At 42.0% G+C, this 18423-nt stretch overlaps 1 protein-coding gene across 1 annotated transcript in view; it reads left to right on the forward strand.

The window, feature by feature from the left end:
* Positions 1-18423, forward strand: part of Bmper (BMP binding endothelial regulator) — a 267045-nt gene that overhangs the window by 240426 nt on the left and 8196 nt on the right. Inside the window, exon 14 of the mRNA XM_021172558.2 lies at positions 14978-15108. Coding sequence (XP_021028217.1) covers positions 14978-15108 — 131 coding nt within the window. The remainder of the gene's footprint in view (positions 1-14977; positions 15109-18423) is intronic.

An 18423-nucleotide genomic window follows, 5' to 3' on the forward strand; every position in this document is an offset into this window, starting at 1 on the left:
TCTTTTACAGTTTAGTAGCACATTGTTAGCTTAGAGTAGGAGCTCTCACATGTCGCCTTTGCCCGTTGCTCGGAGGTGAGCACACTGCTCTGCTCAATAGATTTACTGAAAGGATAAATAAAAGGGAAGAAAGTCTGTCCTCAGGTGAAACATCTCTTAGCTTCTAGATAGGAAGGAAATCAAAGTATAGGAATTTAAAACAAGATGGGATATTTCTGGAAGTTATCCCAAAAGTTTCACTTCTAAGTGGGACATTTTTATTTTATGTCATGTATTTGAGCAAGATGTCATATGGAATGTGAACGGGAATAGAATTCTATAATGCAACATAAGGTAGAATCGGAACAAATGGGTGGGAGCTGCAGAACACACTTTCATTTAAAATATGGAAATATGAGGAGCCTTCCTGAGAGCTGGATGTGGTAATTGTCGATCACGGGAATGAGATTCCTAAAAAGACACCGAGCTCCCATCTCAGACAGATGACACAGAGGGGTGACCATCTGTCAGGAGTGTTAGAGGCAGAACTGCTGCAGAGAGTCAGTGTTCCTTCCTTAAGGTCTGCTGAGACTCTGTGATTCTATACCTGTCACCCAGCCTCTGATGGATCCCAAGCACCCTGAACAAAGATGTGTTTCCATGCTCATTGTTGTTGAGACCTTCACTTTAGAAGAATTATTAAGGACACTGAGGAAGAAAATATCTATAAAGATCAACACCAATCTCGTTGGAAAAGCCTCTCTAAATTTTACGTCTTTTGCTTGTTGGAAAAATGGAACCTTTGTGAGTGTTAGAGCTTAAAACTGAAGCCCAGAAGAGTAGCCGTGCTATTATTGTCCCATATGAGTTAGGGAAACCTCACTCCTCTATCATTTTAGTTTGTTTCCTTTGGGTTCCTAGGAAGGAGAGAGGGATGCTGGGGAGGCGGTGCATTCTCATTCTCTAGAGCCATCACATCTTCAGGCTATCCTCAGCTGTAGACATCTGTAAATCTCATTCACTTTTGCTCAATGATGGAAATTTACACGGGGCTTTTTTATTCCTTCTTTAACTACTGATGGAGATGTTGGTCTTGACTTTCACACTCTCCTCTGCAGAAGCAAATTCTCATATCCCTTGCACAGGAATTTTTTATGCTTCTCTTTCTCTTCTTTTACTTTCTTTTGAGTTTGACCCTAGCTACTAGCAGAATGGTGATTTTTCTCCTGTTATGGCCTTTCCCCTCTTCTTCTTCAGTCCCCATGACCACTACTTAGCCAGCTACCCTATTTCCTCACCTCTTTAGCATCAGCATGTCTTCCTGTACTTCTCCTCAATCCTGACTTTACCACTTATTAACAGTGGGTGTGAATAATGCATTCAGGGAATAGGTTGTGAGTATCCACTCTGAAACAGGGACTGCACAGGGCTAGGGAACTTGGTGAGCAAGGCTTGTCTGATCTGGGGCTCAAGTGAGACCAATCACATGAGGACACAGTTGCAGGTATGATAAGAGGCATGCAGGGTTGTCAGAGGCAGCCTTAGGGTCACCTCATCTGGTAAGATTATTCCAGAAGCCTTCTTTGAGGACTCTATTGGGCTGTTGTTGAATAACCAGAGGCATTAAAAGAATAATATAATAATGCAGAGAAGGGAGTTTTGAACTAGACTTTGAATGCTCATTTTGCCACTTATTAGCAGTGGAATGCAGACAACATCGATGCAGTTTTAGGCAAGAGTTGTGGAGACTTTCAGACCTCTCCTAGTTGCTTCTGAAAGCAGGTTTTTCTTTCTACCCTTTTGGGACTTATCTAAGAGACTGGCCTGGGGACAGTGGGTTGTAAAACTGGTTTGCCTTTTGAGCCTGTAGTGGATGAATTTCTTTACTTTGAGTTGAGAATGACTGCTTCAGCACTGTGGGTTGGGTGGGGATAGGTTCTGGGATGAGCAGCTCCTTTTGGTCCAGCTGACTGATCCATGGCTGTCCAAAGCAAGGGTGTGAAAGGCCCTTTCTTGTGCAGTGAATGGATATGAATGATGTGTTATTTTTGAGCCAAAAGACACTGAAGTCTTGATGAAAGTCTCCCAGCATCTGAAAAAGCTCATCCCAGCACCACATCCTCTGGGAACAGCCACCACTGCTGCTGCCCTATTATTAAGGCACATGGTGGAGGATTTATGCTTCTGCGGGTTGTGGGGCTTGGCAGCCAGCCACTGCTTAATGTGAGAAAGGCCTATGGGAGGACCAGCCCTTTGAAGCAGAAGTGGGTGGCAGCTACTGCATGTGGCTGGGGTGTGGTCTGGGATACTGCATGCCTTCTCTATCTTTCCACTCCCTTACTCCCTTGGCCCTTGGGGACACCCCACTGCTTTTGGATGGTGAGAGTTCTGCTGTGATACAAGAGGCCAACCTCATGACTCCCCAGAGAGTGGGGCAGAGGAGCAGCACCCTGGAACCACAAAAAAGACACGACCATGTTCCATCTCGTCTGCCCATGATGCAGATTCAGCTGGGGCAATGGCAAGTGGTTTCTGCCTTTCCTTGTCTCTCAACTACAGCTTTCTAATAATAGATATGGCTCTTTTTGTCTCTTTTCATTAGAGATTAGCAGCATAGACAATATATCTTGTTATATACTTACTTGTCTATGGAATTCAGAGTAAATGATTTCCTAGGAGGGAAGATATTGTGCCCAAGAACACACAACTGGTTTAGTTAGTCAATCTATCTATCTATCTATCTATCTATCTATCTATCTATCTATCTATCTATCTATCTATCCATCTATCTGTCTCCCTATCTATCTACCTGCCTATTCCTTACTCCAAAGGTGGTCACCATTCAGACTTCAGTTTCAGCAAGGAAACTTGTGTCCTACCACACTTCCTGGGTATTTATGTCAGCTACAAACCCAGAATGGAGTTTGTCAAGCATTAGGCACATAAATGTCTTTACTTCCTTCTTTACTGTGGTAACAAATTGTGCTTCTAAGTATATAATGTAAAACAATAGACATTTATTTTCTCTTTGTTTCTTTGGGTCACACTCAAGTTTTCTTTCTTTTTCTATTTTATTTGAGACAACTGTAGACCCATATTTAGTTGTATGAAAAAGTAGAGAGAAACCAGTGTGTCTTTTACCCAACTTTTCACAAAAGTAGCATCTTTGTTTTTTAAATATTTATTTTATTTTTAATTAGTATATAAAATAACAGATTTGCCCATGACATTAAAATTTTATGTGTGTGTGTGTGTGTGTGTGTGTGTGCGCACACATACACACGCCTGTTCACACGTGTGCAGGTACTTGTTTGGTTGCAGGTGATTGAGGTTGATGTTAACAGAGAACAACCTTACCGTTTTGAGGAATGTCATTCACCCCTCATTGGCAAGGAGCCCACTAATTAGTTTAGACTAACTGGCCAGCTAGCAAGCCGCAGGGGTACTCCTGTTTCCTCAGCACTGAGATTATAAGAAATATCGACCATGCTGAGAGTTTTATGTGAGTCCTGGGGAATGAATTCAGGGATGAGTGCAGGCCTATGCTTGTAAGGCCAAACCTTTACTGACTGAACTCCTGATGGAATCTCCATACATACTTGACTGTGTCCCCACTCCCATCTCCCTGCTTGTATTCCTCCATCTTCAGTATTTCCTTTCCACGTTCAAATCACCCAAGCCTCTTGTTCCTTTCTTATGATCCTCTTGATCCATGCTTATCTGACTCCACGCCCACTCCCACAAATACACATACGTACAATTGAGTAACTTGTATCCACACGTGCTGCTCTTCCAAGAGATAGCTCTATAGGAAGAACTACAGGTGCTGCTGGTCTCTCCTCATCCCCAAGAACAAGAAGGCACTTGCTCTCAAATAATTGCCTACCACCTTCTGGAATCTAAGACCAAGTATTCTCTTACATTTTGAGTCTAGAACTCTTACCGGTCTCCTGGCCTGTCTCTCTCCCTGCTATGTCAGAAGGTCCCCAGGGAGATGAGAGAGACTGTGAGTTGAGCATCGATGGCAAGCATGCAAAGATTCACACCTATGCAATGAAGTCTCTGTAAAATCTCAAGCAGTCAGGACGTGAGTGCTTCCAAATTGCCAGGTATGAGAAGGTGGCCCAGGGGGAGAGCAGGAAAGCTGTACAGCCCTCCCAGGAAGGGGGGGGTTCTGCTGGACAGGGCAGGGTTTCTGCTCCCTCCCACCTCCCCCCACATATTTGGGGCTGTGAAACACTTCCCTTTTGCTGTCCATCTTGATACATCCTAATAGACATGATGATACGTAGGGTCAGAAGTGAATTACTTTAGTGGGCAGAGGTAAGAGACCTAGGTAGAGAACCATTTCCACACAGTGGCCAGAATGCTGTGCTATGTATACAGGAGTAGTGTGTCTGCTCTGGCTTTCCTTCCCTCTATGATGGAGGAAGTTTCTCTCAAGTTAGGCAGGTTGGAGTTAAGGATTTTTGTTGTTTGGTTTTCAAGCCAAAACACATAAAGCTCAATGCCTTAGCAAAATGAAATTTGTTTAAAAGATAGAGTCTAGGCTTCTCCCACTCATACAGCCCTTGCTCTGTCCTCTGGGGGAGTGAGCCTGTGAGATTCCAGGCTCCTAGCCTTCTTGGCAGGCGCCAGGGGCAGAACCTTAGATTACAGGGCTTTAGTTGACTGGCCCTACAATTGTTCTACAGTGAGTGTGACAGTGATGGATTGAACACGAATTTAAGAGAAAAGTGATTGATTTTTCTGCCAGACAGCCATTTTTATGTGGTCCTTTATCATATACCCTCCAAAAAGAGTGAGACTTCTGATTTAGAAGCAGATGTTGGAATAAAAATTTACTGCTAGCAGGCACTCTTAATTTGTAGCCACTAGAGGGGGGTAGTGACTAGGTTTCCTTGTCCTTGGCTGGTGAGTGAGACCCTCCTTTAGCAAGATATGCCAGGCTCTGCTCAAAGAGACATGGTGGGTTAACTCTTGAGGAGAAAGAGCCCAGCAAATGCCTGCAATCACTGTCAGCTCTTCCTGGTCCAGCCATACCTCAGAATTGAGGAAGGACAGCTCATTTTCCCAGGAGTATTTCTTTCTTTTTAAATATTTGTTTGGCAGCTGCATGCATATACACAACATTATAATTGCATTCGAACCCTTTTACTCACTGGCAATCCCATCCTTTCCTTTTGAACCCTTTATTCTTCCCAACTGGTCCTCAGTGGCTATACCATTCAAGAAGATGATGTCCCCACCTGCAACAGCCGTTTGCTGTCCATAGCTAAGGGGGTGTGCCTGACTACATGATCCATAGCTAAGGGGGTGTGCCTGACTACATGACAGTGTTTACAGGGAGAGCATGCTTCCAACTCTGAACCGTCTGAGCATCAATGTGATGCCTCAAGTGGAAAGTTCCACAAACTCTACACCTCGCTGCATGGGATGGGTTGCAATTAAAACCACAAGTACACGGAGGGGATGCAGCTGCGGCTGTGTATGCAAGGTATATGTAAAATGGAATTAATTTGGGTTTTAGACATGGCTTTTGTGTCCAAGAATAATGTATGTGGTTGTATGTGTATATATATTTTGGAAAAAATTGAAATCTCAAGAACCCCTTGTCTCAAAAGGGTTAGTCAGAGCATCTTTGACATCATAGCCTAAGATTGCCATAAAAATGAAACTTGTGCCAGCATTAACTTTGTGGACCAGTGTCTTCATAGGCACATGTGGTCAGATAGATGACCTTATGAAGAAGGGATGCCTTTTAGGTACCAGAATAAGCACGATAGCTGTTAAAAATCACAACTCTGATGGATAGACACATGTAGGACTTCTTTTAATATTCATATCCTTGTATAAAAGTAGAAAGTGCTATACAGGACAAGGAAGCTATCAAAAGGAAGAGGGGACAAGAAACGGTAACAGAAGGGCAAACAGACACATGCCATGTGTTCCCATGTGCAGAATGGGGATGGAGAATGAGGCCAGGTCATGGATGTGTATGCAGAGGATCAGAGTGCAATGATATACATATATGAAAGCTTAATAAAGAAACCCATTATTTCATATGATCACTTCAATTAATTATAGAAGTTAAAACCACAGTAAGCACTGTTACCTTTAAAATAAGTCTCTGTAATCACAGAGACCTATGTTAGTCCACAAAAATATCAGCTTCCAAAGCAGCTCAGAGGATAATGGCCTGTGCTGGGTTTCTTGTGCTTTTTCCACTTCTGCTATTCAGGCAATACCATTTATCTCTCAGGCAATGTTATAATGATTAAAAAATCAATTTGTGTGAAGTGCAGTCGTGCATGTCCTGTATTCCCAGCACACAATAGACTGAGGCAGGAGGATTGAGAGTTCTGCCACAATGTGGGCTAGGTAGTAAATAGACCAGAATTTCCCAGTATCTGTAGTCTTAAGTAGTTTTCTTTTTTAAAAGGTCCCTATGAGCAGTATAGTATATCGTGTATAAGAGTCCAGCAATTACAGCAGGCACTCACTGTAAATACCTCTCTATCGAGATGGCTTGGTAAGGCTTTTGTTAACTTAGGTGTTGCACATTCACTGTTCCCAAAGCCCAAGTGGGAGCAGACTTCAAGGAAGGAAGGACTCTGAAGGCAGGAACGTAACCTCATAAACTTGTGGTTACCTTGGAAGGAATGGTAGGGTCATTGTAACCTGGCACACCAGGGTTCATTCTGTGCCATTTCAGTAGACAGACCTGATCTCTAGAGGACTGGATGCCAAGAAGAAAGAAGTGTCAGAGTCAGATGGTGTGCAGGCTGTTCTTCTAGGCCACACAATTGTCCAGTGAGACATTTTTTTGTACGTCTATCTGTGTGTGTTGAGAAGTTGACCATGTGACTGACCGTCCAGTCTAGGTCAGATGAAGATCTGGAAACCCTACCCCACAGCCCCTCCCTTTTCTGTAATTTCCCAATTTGCTTGGTTCTGTAACCAAGCAAATTCCACAGATGCTCAAGGTCCATCTCATGTATCTTGCAACAGGAAGGCATTCTGGCTGCCCTTGACACACCCAATGGAATTTGTCCACAACTTCTCAATTACAAGGGCTTTCTGCCATAACAGACTGTTTAGAGTTTGATGTTTAGTCTTCGTGTTTTCTCCCCTCTCCCCCTCTCCCTCCCCCTTTCTCCCTCCCTCCTCCCCCTCCCCCTCGTTCTCCTTTTTGGTGAAGACTGTCTGCTTTAGTCTATGTGTCTTGCTTTCTGCCTTCGATAAGCACAGACTTCATTAGGAGTCTTTCACTTAGGAGTCAGCTAAAGGTCTAACCTGGGGTACAGTGGAGGAGGGAAGAGATGAGGCTGGGCCCCAGATCTCTTTTGTATCGGTAACAAGAAAAGCCAGCTAGATTCCCATCCTCAGTGCTCTATGGCTTTGTTCACACACTACAGAGTAGCTCAGACTTGGAGTGCTGTCCTGCCAATCCCGGCAGTCATAATATTCTGGTCAGAATTTGTGTCACAGTGGACAAATGCGACAGTGGTGCCAAACTGTAGCTGGCCCACCCAGGAATGATCTAGAAAGAGAAATAGAAATTTCTTCCTGTGTTGGCTCTGCAAGCTTTTCTGTTCTTTCTTTAACTTAATAAAGCAACTCACACCTTGGTCCACGTCACTGGATCCGGTAGCCTCTCTTTACATGTTACAGTGCCATTTCCCTCTTGGGGACAGGTAAGCCCAAGTGTGTTTAAGTGTCCATATAGCCTTCAGGAGAATGGACCTCTGTTACCTGGATCAGATTTTTTTTGATGCATAATGTGATATAGATAGGCCACCTCTCCATTGTTACCAAGCCTGGATGCTTCTTTGAAACTCAGGTTCAACAATAAGGGCAGAATTTTAAGAGTTAAAGTGTAGGTAAATCTTTTAGTAGTCTCATGGTAGCTGATCCACTTGACCAGGGCTGCCTCTCACTTCTCTTGACCTCTTCTCTGAAGTTTCCCAAACATCAACCAGCCTAAGATAGTTTCACCAGCTTCTAAGAACAGATACAAACAAGGGCAGCCATGACCACAATGTGGTTTTCTAGGTTTCTTCTTTTTTGTCTTTTGTCTTTTCTGCTGCTGCTAAGTTTTGCCCCATTGGTCCTTAGTCTCAGAAAAATTGACCTACAGGTTGAGAGCTACAGTCCAGGCAACGTTCCTCTTTGGTGGCAGAGGAAAAAGCACTCTTCAATGTCTGGCTGCTGTCTCTGATGGCTTGATTCCTGTTCTCCTGGAAACAGAGCAGAGATCCCAAGGTTAATCCTTGTGCGCTTTCAGCACTTTGTCTGGAAGCAGAAGCCCTCACCTCTGTTCATCAAAAATGGCCCTTATACCCAGAGAAAGCCACAGGAGATCTACTTGGCTTTGCTGTTGCTAGGAAGCACAGCTATGTTTATTTTAGCACTACTGGAAGATTTTTAATAACACAAAAAAGCTATATGTTATGTTATTCTTACAATAATGAATATGTGCTTTTCTGAAAATATCTTATTAAATCAGAATTATCTCATCAAGTCTTATTTCCCCACAATCATTAAATTAAGAAAAAAATCATCTAGGAGACAGGATAGGAATATAAGAAGCTCTACATGAAAACAAGAACAGAAAGGATTTCTACAGAAGCAGCTTATTTTGAGGTCCTTTGTAGCCAAGAACTACGAGAAAAGTCCTCAACCCTTTTAGCCCCGGGCCACTAGGTATAGTCATGGCCTTTGGGGCAAATGCTCAACCCTGTGTGTGAGTCCCCTCCGACCATTTGTAGCCATGGCCTATGAAGAAAAGGTTCAATCTTGTGAGCCCCCCCCCCACACCCTGTATAGTTATGGCCTGTGAGGCTAGTGTTCAACCCTTTGTTGTGCAAGGTGGTCATGCCTTCCTCTTCTTTGATTTATGCTTTTCTGGATACTTCCCCCAAATATAATACATTCTGGATATAAAAGAACTGGACCCATTCCTCATCCTAAAGAGAGAAAGAAGTTATGAAAGTTCAAAGACTGCATGCAGGTGCCCTGAACATGGGACTTGGGGGATGTGGCTCTCCTTTCCTGGGCTAGTCAAGGAGGACATGTGAAGAATTTCAACTGAGCTTGAAAGGAGAGACATCATAAAACAAACACACAAAACAAAGCACACTTAGAGCAAGATTAGCAATACAGGAAGAAAGTCCTGGGTTGATGCGACATCCTTTATGATCTAGTAAATGTGAATGAGTAAGAGAGTAGGTTGAGCTCTAGGTTTCTAGGAATCTTGATTGGATGCCAAGAAAAGTGACCTTCCTCTTTCTTGTTTTTAAGAGATGATCACATTATGTAGCTCAGACTGGTCTTGAACTTCTTTCTGTTCCTTCTGCTTCTGGTCTGCTCTCTTAGGATGAGCTTTCTTTTGATGTACCAGTCAGAAGGCAGGAGTATCCTTGATCCTAATCTGACTACAATTAGGAATCTCTCTGTGAATGCAAGCGTGTCTCCATGTTCTAATGGAGTTGGCTTCCATTAGCCAGCATCGCCTAAGAGAACCGTCTATGTTTAGGAAAGCTTCTGAATTGTCCAATGTATCGGTTACCAGCAAAGTGTGTCTAGTAAGAGTATACAAATGGACACAACTTCATTTTGCTATGATTTACTTATGCTATTTAGACAGCCACTTATGGGCTGCAGTTGCTACTTTAGAGCCTTGCTGGAGGGAGTAGTGATGATATTGGCTTCATTGCTAAGAAACTGGGATGAATTGATCTGACCATAGGCATTCACCCTGGTGTTGATAATGCATTGGTTACTATGAGAGGAAATGGACATGTTCTCCAGGAGATGTCAAACTACCCACACACACACACACACACACACACACACACACAAGAGAGAGAGAGAGAGAGAGAGAGAGAGAGAGAGAGAGAGAGAGAGAGAGAGAGAGAGAGAAAATGTAATGGATGAAAAGTATATTAAAAAGAGAATGCTTGAGAACCAGTTCTTTGTTTCTAACTTTTATTTATGTCATGCATGTAATTTGTATGTAAATGTGCATATATGTATATAGTAGTGTAGAAAATAGTTCATTGGAGAGTAAAGAGGAGCACTCTCAAGGGATGAGGGCAGACAATGTCCAAAAGGAATATCATGCTGGTCCACATTGAAATAGATAACTTTCCTGAGCCGTTTTCTTGTGAAGCTTATTGATAGGCCCACTTGAATCAAGTCTTACAGGGGAGTCTTTGTTCCAGATAGATAATAATCTCTTAAGATTTAAATGGTTATCTAGTATTGAACCTCTGGGTCAGGTTTATGACTAGGATCCCATTATTTTGACCAGTACTTCAAGTCCTACGCTTACAGTCTTTGGGGTTTTTTGTTTGTTTGTTTGTTTTTGTTTTTTGTTTTTTGTTTTTGTTTTTTACAAGTTGTTAACTATGAAAGAGGGCCCAATCCTAATGGCTTTCAATCCTGCTAATATAAAACTCAGTATCTAGCAAATCCCATCAAGAATTGGAGCTCAGAATCATTTAGGAGTTGGACATCAAGTTAATCTGACTACTTCTGGATAAAACGGGCATAGAAAGGTTTAGGTCTCCACTTCCCACTCCTATCCATTTGCAGGCTTTGGAGAACAATCAAAGACACTAACCCATGCAATTGGGCTACTGAAGGGTCTTTTGAAAGTGAATAGGCTGTACTTTGGAAAAGATAAAATAAGACATCAATTAGGAACACAAGGTCCCAAAACTGCAGCAACTACTGCTGAGATTGTGATGGGTGTAACTTCTTTATCATGAAAAGCTGCCGGATTTTTATGGTGGTGTCTGACATGGTCTGAATTTATTTGTTTTATTTATTTATTTATTTATTTATTTATTTATTTATTTATTTATTTATTTATTTTTATATAGCCAGACCATTTAAAAGTACCCATTTTGTCTGGGTATATCTTTTTGAGTCCAAGACCAGCCTGATCTACAGAGTGAGTTCCAGGAGAGCCAGAGGGCTACAGAGAGAAACCCTGTCTCTAAAAAGCCAATAAAATAAAATGGTACCCATCTAGCAACCTAGGAAAAATTGAAGAAAGCAGCTTTGGTCAGATTGTAATCAATTCCTAGCATCTCCTTTAAAAAGAGCTGGTCATCATGAAAATCGGGAAGTTCTGGAAGTGGAGAGGAGTCCACTGACCAACAGATTTTTTTCTTTTTTTTGAGCCCTGTCTTGGGCTCAGACAAGGAATTAGTTTTTATTTGCATTATAGGAGGCCAGAAACAAATAGCCATACAAATGTCTCCGAGCAAAAGAGTCAGAGAGCAAGTCATGGCTTTCAGGAAAAGAGAAATAGATAGCAAACCAAATTCAACTGCTCATTTGAGCAAGTCTAAGGTTGCTTAGGTATTGAATTTCCCAGGGGACTCTGGGAGATACTTCATCAGGGAGACTTCTCCTCCCTCAAGACTGAGGACTCCAGCTGGCAGTTGCTGGCACCTTGGTGACTGTATCTTTAAGATTAACACAAAGATCCTTCCCATTGATGATGATGTTTGAGTTGGAAGCCAGCTGGCACTGGAGGCTTCCTCATTCCAGGAATAACATCTGGGATTCTGGTCTGGAGTGCTTTCAGTCTCAGGGCAGTGACCCTCCAGGACCCTGTCTTGTCACACCAAGGGCAAGGGGCCTTATGAGGATGCCTGATCATTGGCCAGTTTCTTCTCCACTGACTTGTTTAGTGACAGACACAGCATTTATTTTTAAGTCTGTTTCCTCTGGGAGAGAAGCCAGCAGGAGATCTTGAATTTCCCTCTAATAATTTAGAACTTCTACATGAATTTATTTTCTCTTTTTCTAATAGCTTTGGCATCTTTTCCCCACTTTCTATCCTTCTTTATGTCTTAAAGCATTGTTACATGCTTTACAGAGAACACTCAAAGAGTAGGCAGGTAAATCTACCCTCAGAACCTCTCTGCAAAGCTCAGTGTAGAAGCTGTGCCTCCCCTCTGGCACAATGACAGGTGAGCCTCCTGACAAACTCCTTATTTATTAGAACATAATCATGACATGGGAATTTTGTAAAAGCAGAAATCTAAAAGACAAATCTCAGCAACAATAAAATCCATGAAAGTCTTCTACTTAAGATATAACCTAGATTTATATTATACTATATAATATAATACTGATGCATACCAATTAAAGGAAGGACAGTAATCTCCCAAAAAGGCATGTTAGTTCAGAGCCACATGTCATAAACTACATTTTCCCTATACTGAATTATTAGGTGTGATAAACATGAACAGAACAGTTGAATAACCGCCCATTTCCCCTCCTGAAGTTGATTTGAAGTCCATTTCAAGATGCTTTTAGTTTTCTGGTAATAGATTCCTTTGCAACCAGCAAAAGTATGTATAATTATTCTGGAATCTGTTCCATCTGTCTGGATGTCAAGTTCACAGGATCAGGAGGACAGTGTGAGGAAACTCAAAGTGAATAGAATCAAAATTTGTATCAGCAGGTCTCACGAGAGCCTGGAAATATTTTAGCAGAATTATTTAAAAACAAAGATGAATTACTGGATACTGTGAATTTCTCTGATTGTTTCACTTTATCTTACAACTCAGGTTCCTAAATTATGACTTAAATACTAATATTCATCTTTGTTTTTAAATAATTCTTTTGGCACTTAGCATTTTAGGTGTTGGATGTATTCATTGGAGACAGTTAAAAAATAATGAGGGCTCTAAATTCACCTCCCCAAGATGGCCATTATGAACACTCGAGCATATCTGTTTTGTTTTATTTTGTTTCTATGATTATACAATATCAATTTTTATGCTGCTTGATATTTTAATATTTCCAAAACATCATTGTAAAGGCTGTAGAGTATTTATTGGGCAGTCACCAAAGTTTTATTAAATGGATCCCTATTGTGGGCAATGTAGGTTATTGCCTCTTTTCTTAGACTTTATTGTTCTGAAAAATTCTTCTGTCTGAAGACTCAGTTCACACTACTACTACTTGTTTAGGTGTAAAACTTTTCAGTTGAGAAATAAAAGCATTTATTTGTGTCACCCCTTTCCCATATATCTTTATCATTGACCAGGACCATTCGATGTCATCCTACTTGCTGTACCTGGCCAATGAGAGCTATGGATACAGGGGAAAGACATCTACAGAGGCCCCAAAAAGGGGAAACAAAAGCCCATAGGAAATGCAAAGTAGAGATGACAATAAAGATATAGCCTGGTACAGCCATACTGCTGTCTATAGTCTGAGGACGATGATGCTACATGTGAGGGTTTCTGGAATGAAAACTGAAGCATGAGAGGAGATGAGGCCGATGAGGATGCACAGGCCACATGGAGTGGCTGCTTTCAGAACAAGACTAATCTGGCTTTGCCTTGGAAATCCAGAGGCAACATCCAGGGCAAAGACAGCACTGTGTATTCGGTGCCTGGATACATTTGCTGGAATATGATTTCACAGGATTTCTTTAATGAAGGGAGATCAAAGTGTAAGGAAATTCATCTTTGACCACTATAGAAAGGAGAGAGATCAGCTTCGCAATGCTGGCATCTGTGTCTAGGGCAACAGCAATCAGTGAAATGCAAAAGGCTCTTTTTTTGTCTCAGCTTTGGGTCTCCTTTGTCTGTTAGTCCCTGTTTTTCAAGACTATGTTTGAGTCCTGGACTGCACAAGTAGGCTGGACTACCATCAGTTCCTGAATATAATCTCTGCTGTTTAGCTCTTGTTCCTAGCTAGGCGGGCTACCAACTAGCACCTAGGGCTAACTGACCTGTCTCTTCAACCAGTAGATTACATGTCCAATGCAGAGAGAGACATCTGTATGTTGGCACTGGATGGCCATGGCCTGAATACTTTTCAGGATCATGTGTGCCACTTAAAATCTTGATTATTTTTATGCATTCAGCCTTGAAATTGGTTCAGCAAGGAAGGAAATTGCTGAACAAAGACTAGAAAAAAAGTAAGATTAGCTTAATTTTATTAACCTTGAAGTTTTCTTACATAAAAGTCAACTTAGAATTGTTGAGTGATACATTTGCCCGCAGAGGTGAGGAATTTAGCATCATATGATACATGTAGAATGGCCTAAGTCTGGAAGCAATTTTGATTTGCTCCTATGAATTTGGTCACACTTGTTTATTTGAGTAAAGTGATCCCTTCATTTATAACACAGGAGCTCTGCTTAGTAGGCCTTGTCTATAATTCTGTGACAGACTGCCTGGCAAAGCATTTGGTAAACTCTAATATTCTATCATGATGGAAGTTCATCAGGATGCCTGTCTAGTCGAGAAATTTGAAAACTTGTTTGCCTTTAAACATATTTCAGCTTAATTGATGTCTTGCTCATTCATTTTCATATTAAAATTTAAGCTGGAGCTGCTGATTCAATACTCTTAGCCTAACTAAAGATCTGAAATGTTTGCTTTCTTGGGAATGTGTTAACTGGCATCCTGAAGAGGAGACTGGGATGCAAGACCTTGCAAGAGTAAATGCTAATTGCACATCCCAAGCTATGGGCCTTTGGGGCTTTTATCAAGTTGCTTGGTGTTCTTGGCTGTGGTAGAGTAGAGCCAATCATTTTGTGTATCACTATAGTCACAAATGGCAGCATGTCTGTGCTTCAAGAGCTTGTAAGCCCAGCTTCTAATCACTGGCTATTTAAGTCTATGGTAGTTAAAATTCAGTCAAATCAGACACTCTTGTTGCTCAGTGGCTCCAGCTATATTCCAACTCCTTAGCAGACAAATACAGGCAGTGGCTACTTCCTTGAGCAGTGGAAATATTAGAACATTTTTGACATTGCAACAAGTTCTTTGGCATAGTCCTCTCAAAGAACAAAAACCTGATATCACAGTGTTTAGACTCTGTGTGGACACAGTTGTCTACAGAATTTTTATACTTATTTTTAGGTATCCACCTAACCTTTTCTTACAGATATCTTTTCAAGTGTTTGATAATTTGATATATTAAGACAATATTTTCTCTCTGTTGTGACCTTTAGGTCCTGTGTAACAGACATGTGTGAATGTCCAGTCCATAAAAACTGTTACTGTGAGTCATTTCTGGCGTATACCCGTGCCTGTCAGAGAGAGGGAATCAAAGTGCACTGGGAACCTCAGCAGAGCTGTGCAGGTAAGAAAGCCCCGGAGGGACCTTCTAACCGTAGACCATTGTCATGGTCAGGAAGCAATGGAGAGGAAAGCCACACAGGTGCTAGTGTGAACAATCCACCCCCCCCACCCCCACCCCTGCTTGACCAACAGGGAATCACAGAGGTGATTCAACTGGCTTGTAACTTGACAAAACCCAGGAGCTTCCCATGGGGCAGAGCACTTAGGACAAATGCTTTGTGGCATGCACATTTTAGCAATTTAAAGATTTCCACTGTTGCAAAACCCTCCCAACTTCAAGCTAACAGCTGGATGTGCTTAGAACAAGGACAGTCACAACTAGCTTGGATCCTGTGTGGAACAAAAGAGATTCAGGACCATTACAGTCATCTGAGGTCTTCAGGATAAACATGATCTGTTAGAATAGGTTGTTGAACAAACCCCAGGAGAATGTTTCTCTCCCTTGTATAGGCAGATTCCTCCACCAGTGCTTACTAGCTCTCTGTCCTCATGAACTAGCTCATTTGATATATGTAAAATAGAAGTCCCTCTTCATCTAAAAATACATATTATAAAGTGTCTTGTGAGAGAAGACAGAAACAGAGACTGACAACACTTGAAAATAGTTGAGCATGGAAAAAGAGCAAACAGTGCAGAGCTGTAGAAGGCAAATGGAAGAGGATGGGTAGCCACTTGGGCAGCGTTGAGGGGTGAGGTTCTTTAACAGAGATGGTGCTTTCACATGAGGCCAAAGGACAGAGGGGCGTCAAGGAAACAGTCTGTGCACAAAAATCAGGGTGGACAGCCACAGAGCTGCAAAAACCCCAGCATTTCTCACATTGTAAAACATTCACTTCTGTCTTGATTCTGATGATCAAGGGAAAGGGGAAACCAGTTGGAGAGGAAGCTGGAATGCACAATCTTTCCAGACCATAGAGAGGAATCTAGCTTTTGTTTTAAGAAAAGTGGAAACCAGTGGGGACTTAAGAAAACTTATTTTTACAGTGTGGTGCATAGAAATAGAGAGCCCATATTGAACACAGAGGACTGAGAAAGGACTATTGAAGGAATCATAGTCTATAACTGATGGTGTCTTGGATTAAGATAAATATCTTAATATCACATTCACCATGGAGATAAGGGAATATTATGGAATTTCACCATACTAACCTGTGAATATTGTGCTGTGTGCATGAAACATCTTAAAGAATGTTCAGCTCACAGAAGTTTAATCCATGACAGAGTTGAAGGTAGCGAGACTGAGAAAGAATTGTCTAATCTCAATTCTGGGAAACATTTTAGTACCAAGGGGCAGATTTGCCAAGAAGTAACAAGCCTTGGATTACAATAACTGCAAAATTCCTAACAGCTTTAGCTCTGACCATAAATGAGAAGGCAGTTTATGGGACTTATAGCTAAAGCTGATGCGAAATGATGCAAGTGGCTGAGCTCTGACCTACGGAGCTCTGACCTACGGCTCGCATGCTAAATTGAATACAAGAGAATAATGCTTGTTTAGGATTGGATCTTTCTTGCCATCATTAATCTTTGCTCCCTTGCTTTGAGTTCTCCTTCTCTTAAATCATCCAGAAAAATGAATGAAATACATGGAGGCAAGCACCCATCCGTCCTGCTGTATTAGAGGCTCAGACGGTTTCTGTCCATTATATTAGCTGGTGTGCTGCTTTGGTTCAGATTCTAGCAGGATCTCCTCCCAGCCCAGAGCTGTACTGGGCATCATTCCAGCACACATGATACATCTGAGGATGTCACATTTTATGTTGACTTATTCACTTCAGGGACTGAATCCCTTTAGTAATAGAAAAGAAATATACTCCCAATATTAATTCTGCAGATGCAAGGAAAAACACCACCAAGACAAATCATGTCCAAATCAATTAAAGCAAATGATTAATTAAAACAAGCTTTTTATTATTTAGATTTCATAATTTTTATTTTTTTACCTTTTTATTGGTTATTTTATTTATTTACATTTCTTTTCTTTTCTTTTTTGTTTGTTTGTTTTTATTAAACAGGAGACAGGGTTTCTCTGTATAGCCCTGGCTGTCCTGAAACTCCATCTGTAGACCAGACTGGCCTTGAACTCAGAAATCTGCCTGCCTCTGCTTCCCAAGTGCTAGGATTAAAGGCATGCGCCACCACTTCCTGGCATTTATTTACATTTCAATGTTATCCCCCTTCCTGGTTTCTCCTCTGCAAACCCCCTATCTCATCCCCCTCCTCTCTGCTTCTGTGAGGGTGCTTATCCACCCACCTACTCCTGCTTCACTGCCTTAGCATTCCTGTACACTGGGGCATTGAGCTTCACAGGACCAAGGGCCTCCCCTCCCATTGAGGCCAGATAAGTCAATCCTCTGCTTCGTATGCAGCTGGAGCGATGGGTCCCTCCATGTGTACTCTTTGGTTGGTGGTTTAGTCCCTGGGAGCTCAGGGAGCTCTGGTTGGTTGATAGTGTTGTTCTTCCTATGGGGTTGCAAACCCCTTCATCTCCTTTAGTCCTTTCCCTAGTTCCTCCATTGGCATCCCCATGCTCAGTCCTATGGTTGGCTGCAAGCATCTGCATCTGTATTGGTCAGGCTCTGGCAGAGCCTCTCAGGAGACAGCTTTATCAGGCTCCTCCTGTCAGCAAGCACTTCTTGGCATCAGCAATAGTGTTTTAGTTTGGTGTCTGCATATGGGATGGTTCTTCAGGTGGGAGTCTCTGGATGCCCTTTCCTTCAGTCTATTGCACTCTTCATCCCTGTATTTCCTTTAGTTAGGAGCAATTCTAGGTTAATATTTTTGAAATGGGTAGGTGGCCCCCTCCCTCAACTGGAGACAGTGCCTAACCTCTGGATACGGTCTCTACAGGTTCTCTCTCCCCTTTGTTGGGTATTTCCACTAATGTCATTCCCTGGGAGTCTCTTGCTTTCCTGGCATCTGGGACTTTCTAGTGGCTACCCCAGTTCCTCATACCCCCACTGCATACACCTCTGTTCAATTTCCTGACCCTCTGTACATCTCCCCTGTCTCCTCCCACACCTGGTCCTGCTCCTCTTTTCCTTCCCCCTAAAACAAGCTTTTTTTAAAAAAATTCATGTACATGGGATGTCTCTTCCTAAGGCAGGGCTTAAGAGACCAGCACTGGACATGTGAAGATAAAGGTTTTTATAGCTCAGGAGTAGGGTGTTTCTAAATTGGGGATTAAATATAACTTAAATATAAACAGGAATGAAACTAGTTTGTCTTTACTGTAAGATGGCTTTGAAGCCTAAGATTGAGGCAAGCTGGTTTATCACCTGAAAGGTTCCATTTACCTTTCAAAATTGGTGTGTAT

The sequence above is a fragment of the Mus caroli genome, unplaced genomic scaffold, assembly GCF_978045245.1.
Source record: "Mus caroli unplaced genomic scaffold, Mus_caroli_1 scaffold_11, whole genome shotgun sequence".
Lineage (NCBI taxonomy): Eukaryota > Metazoa > Chordata > Mammalia > Rodentia > Muridae > Mus > Mus caroli.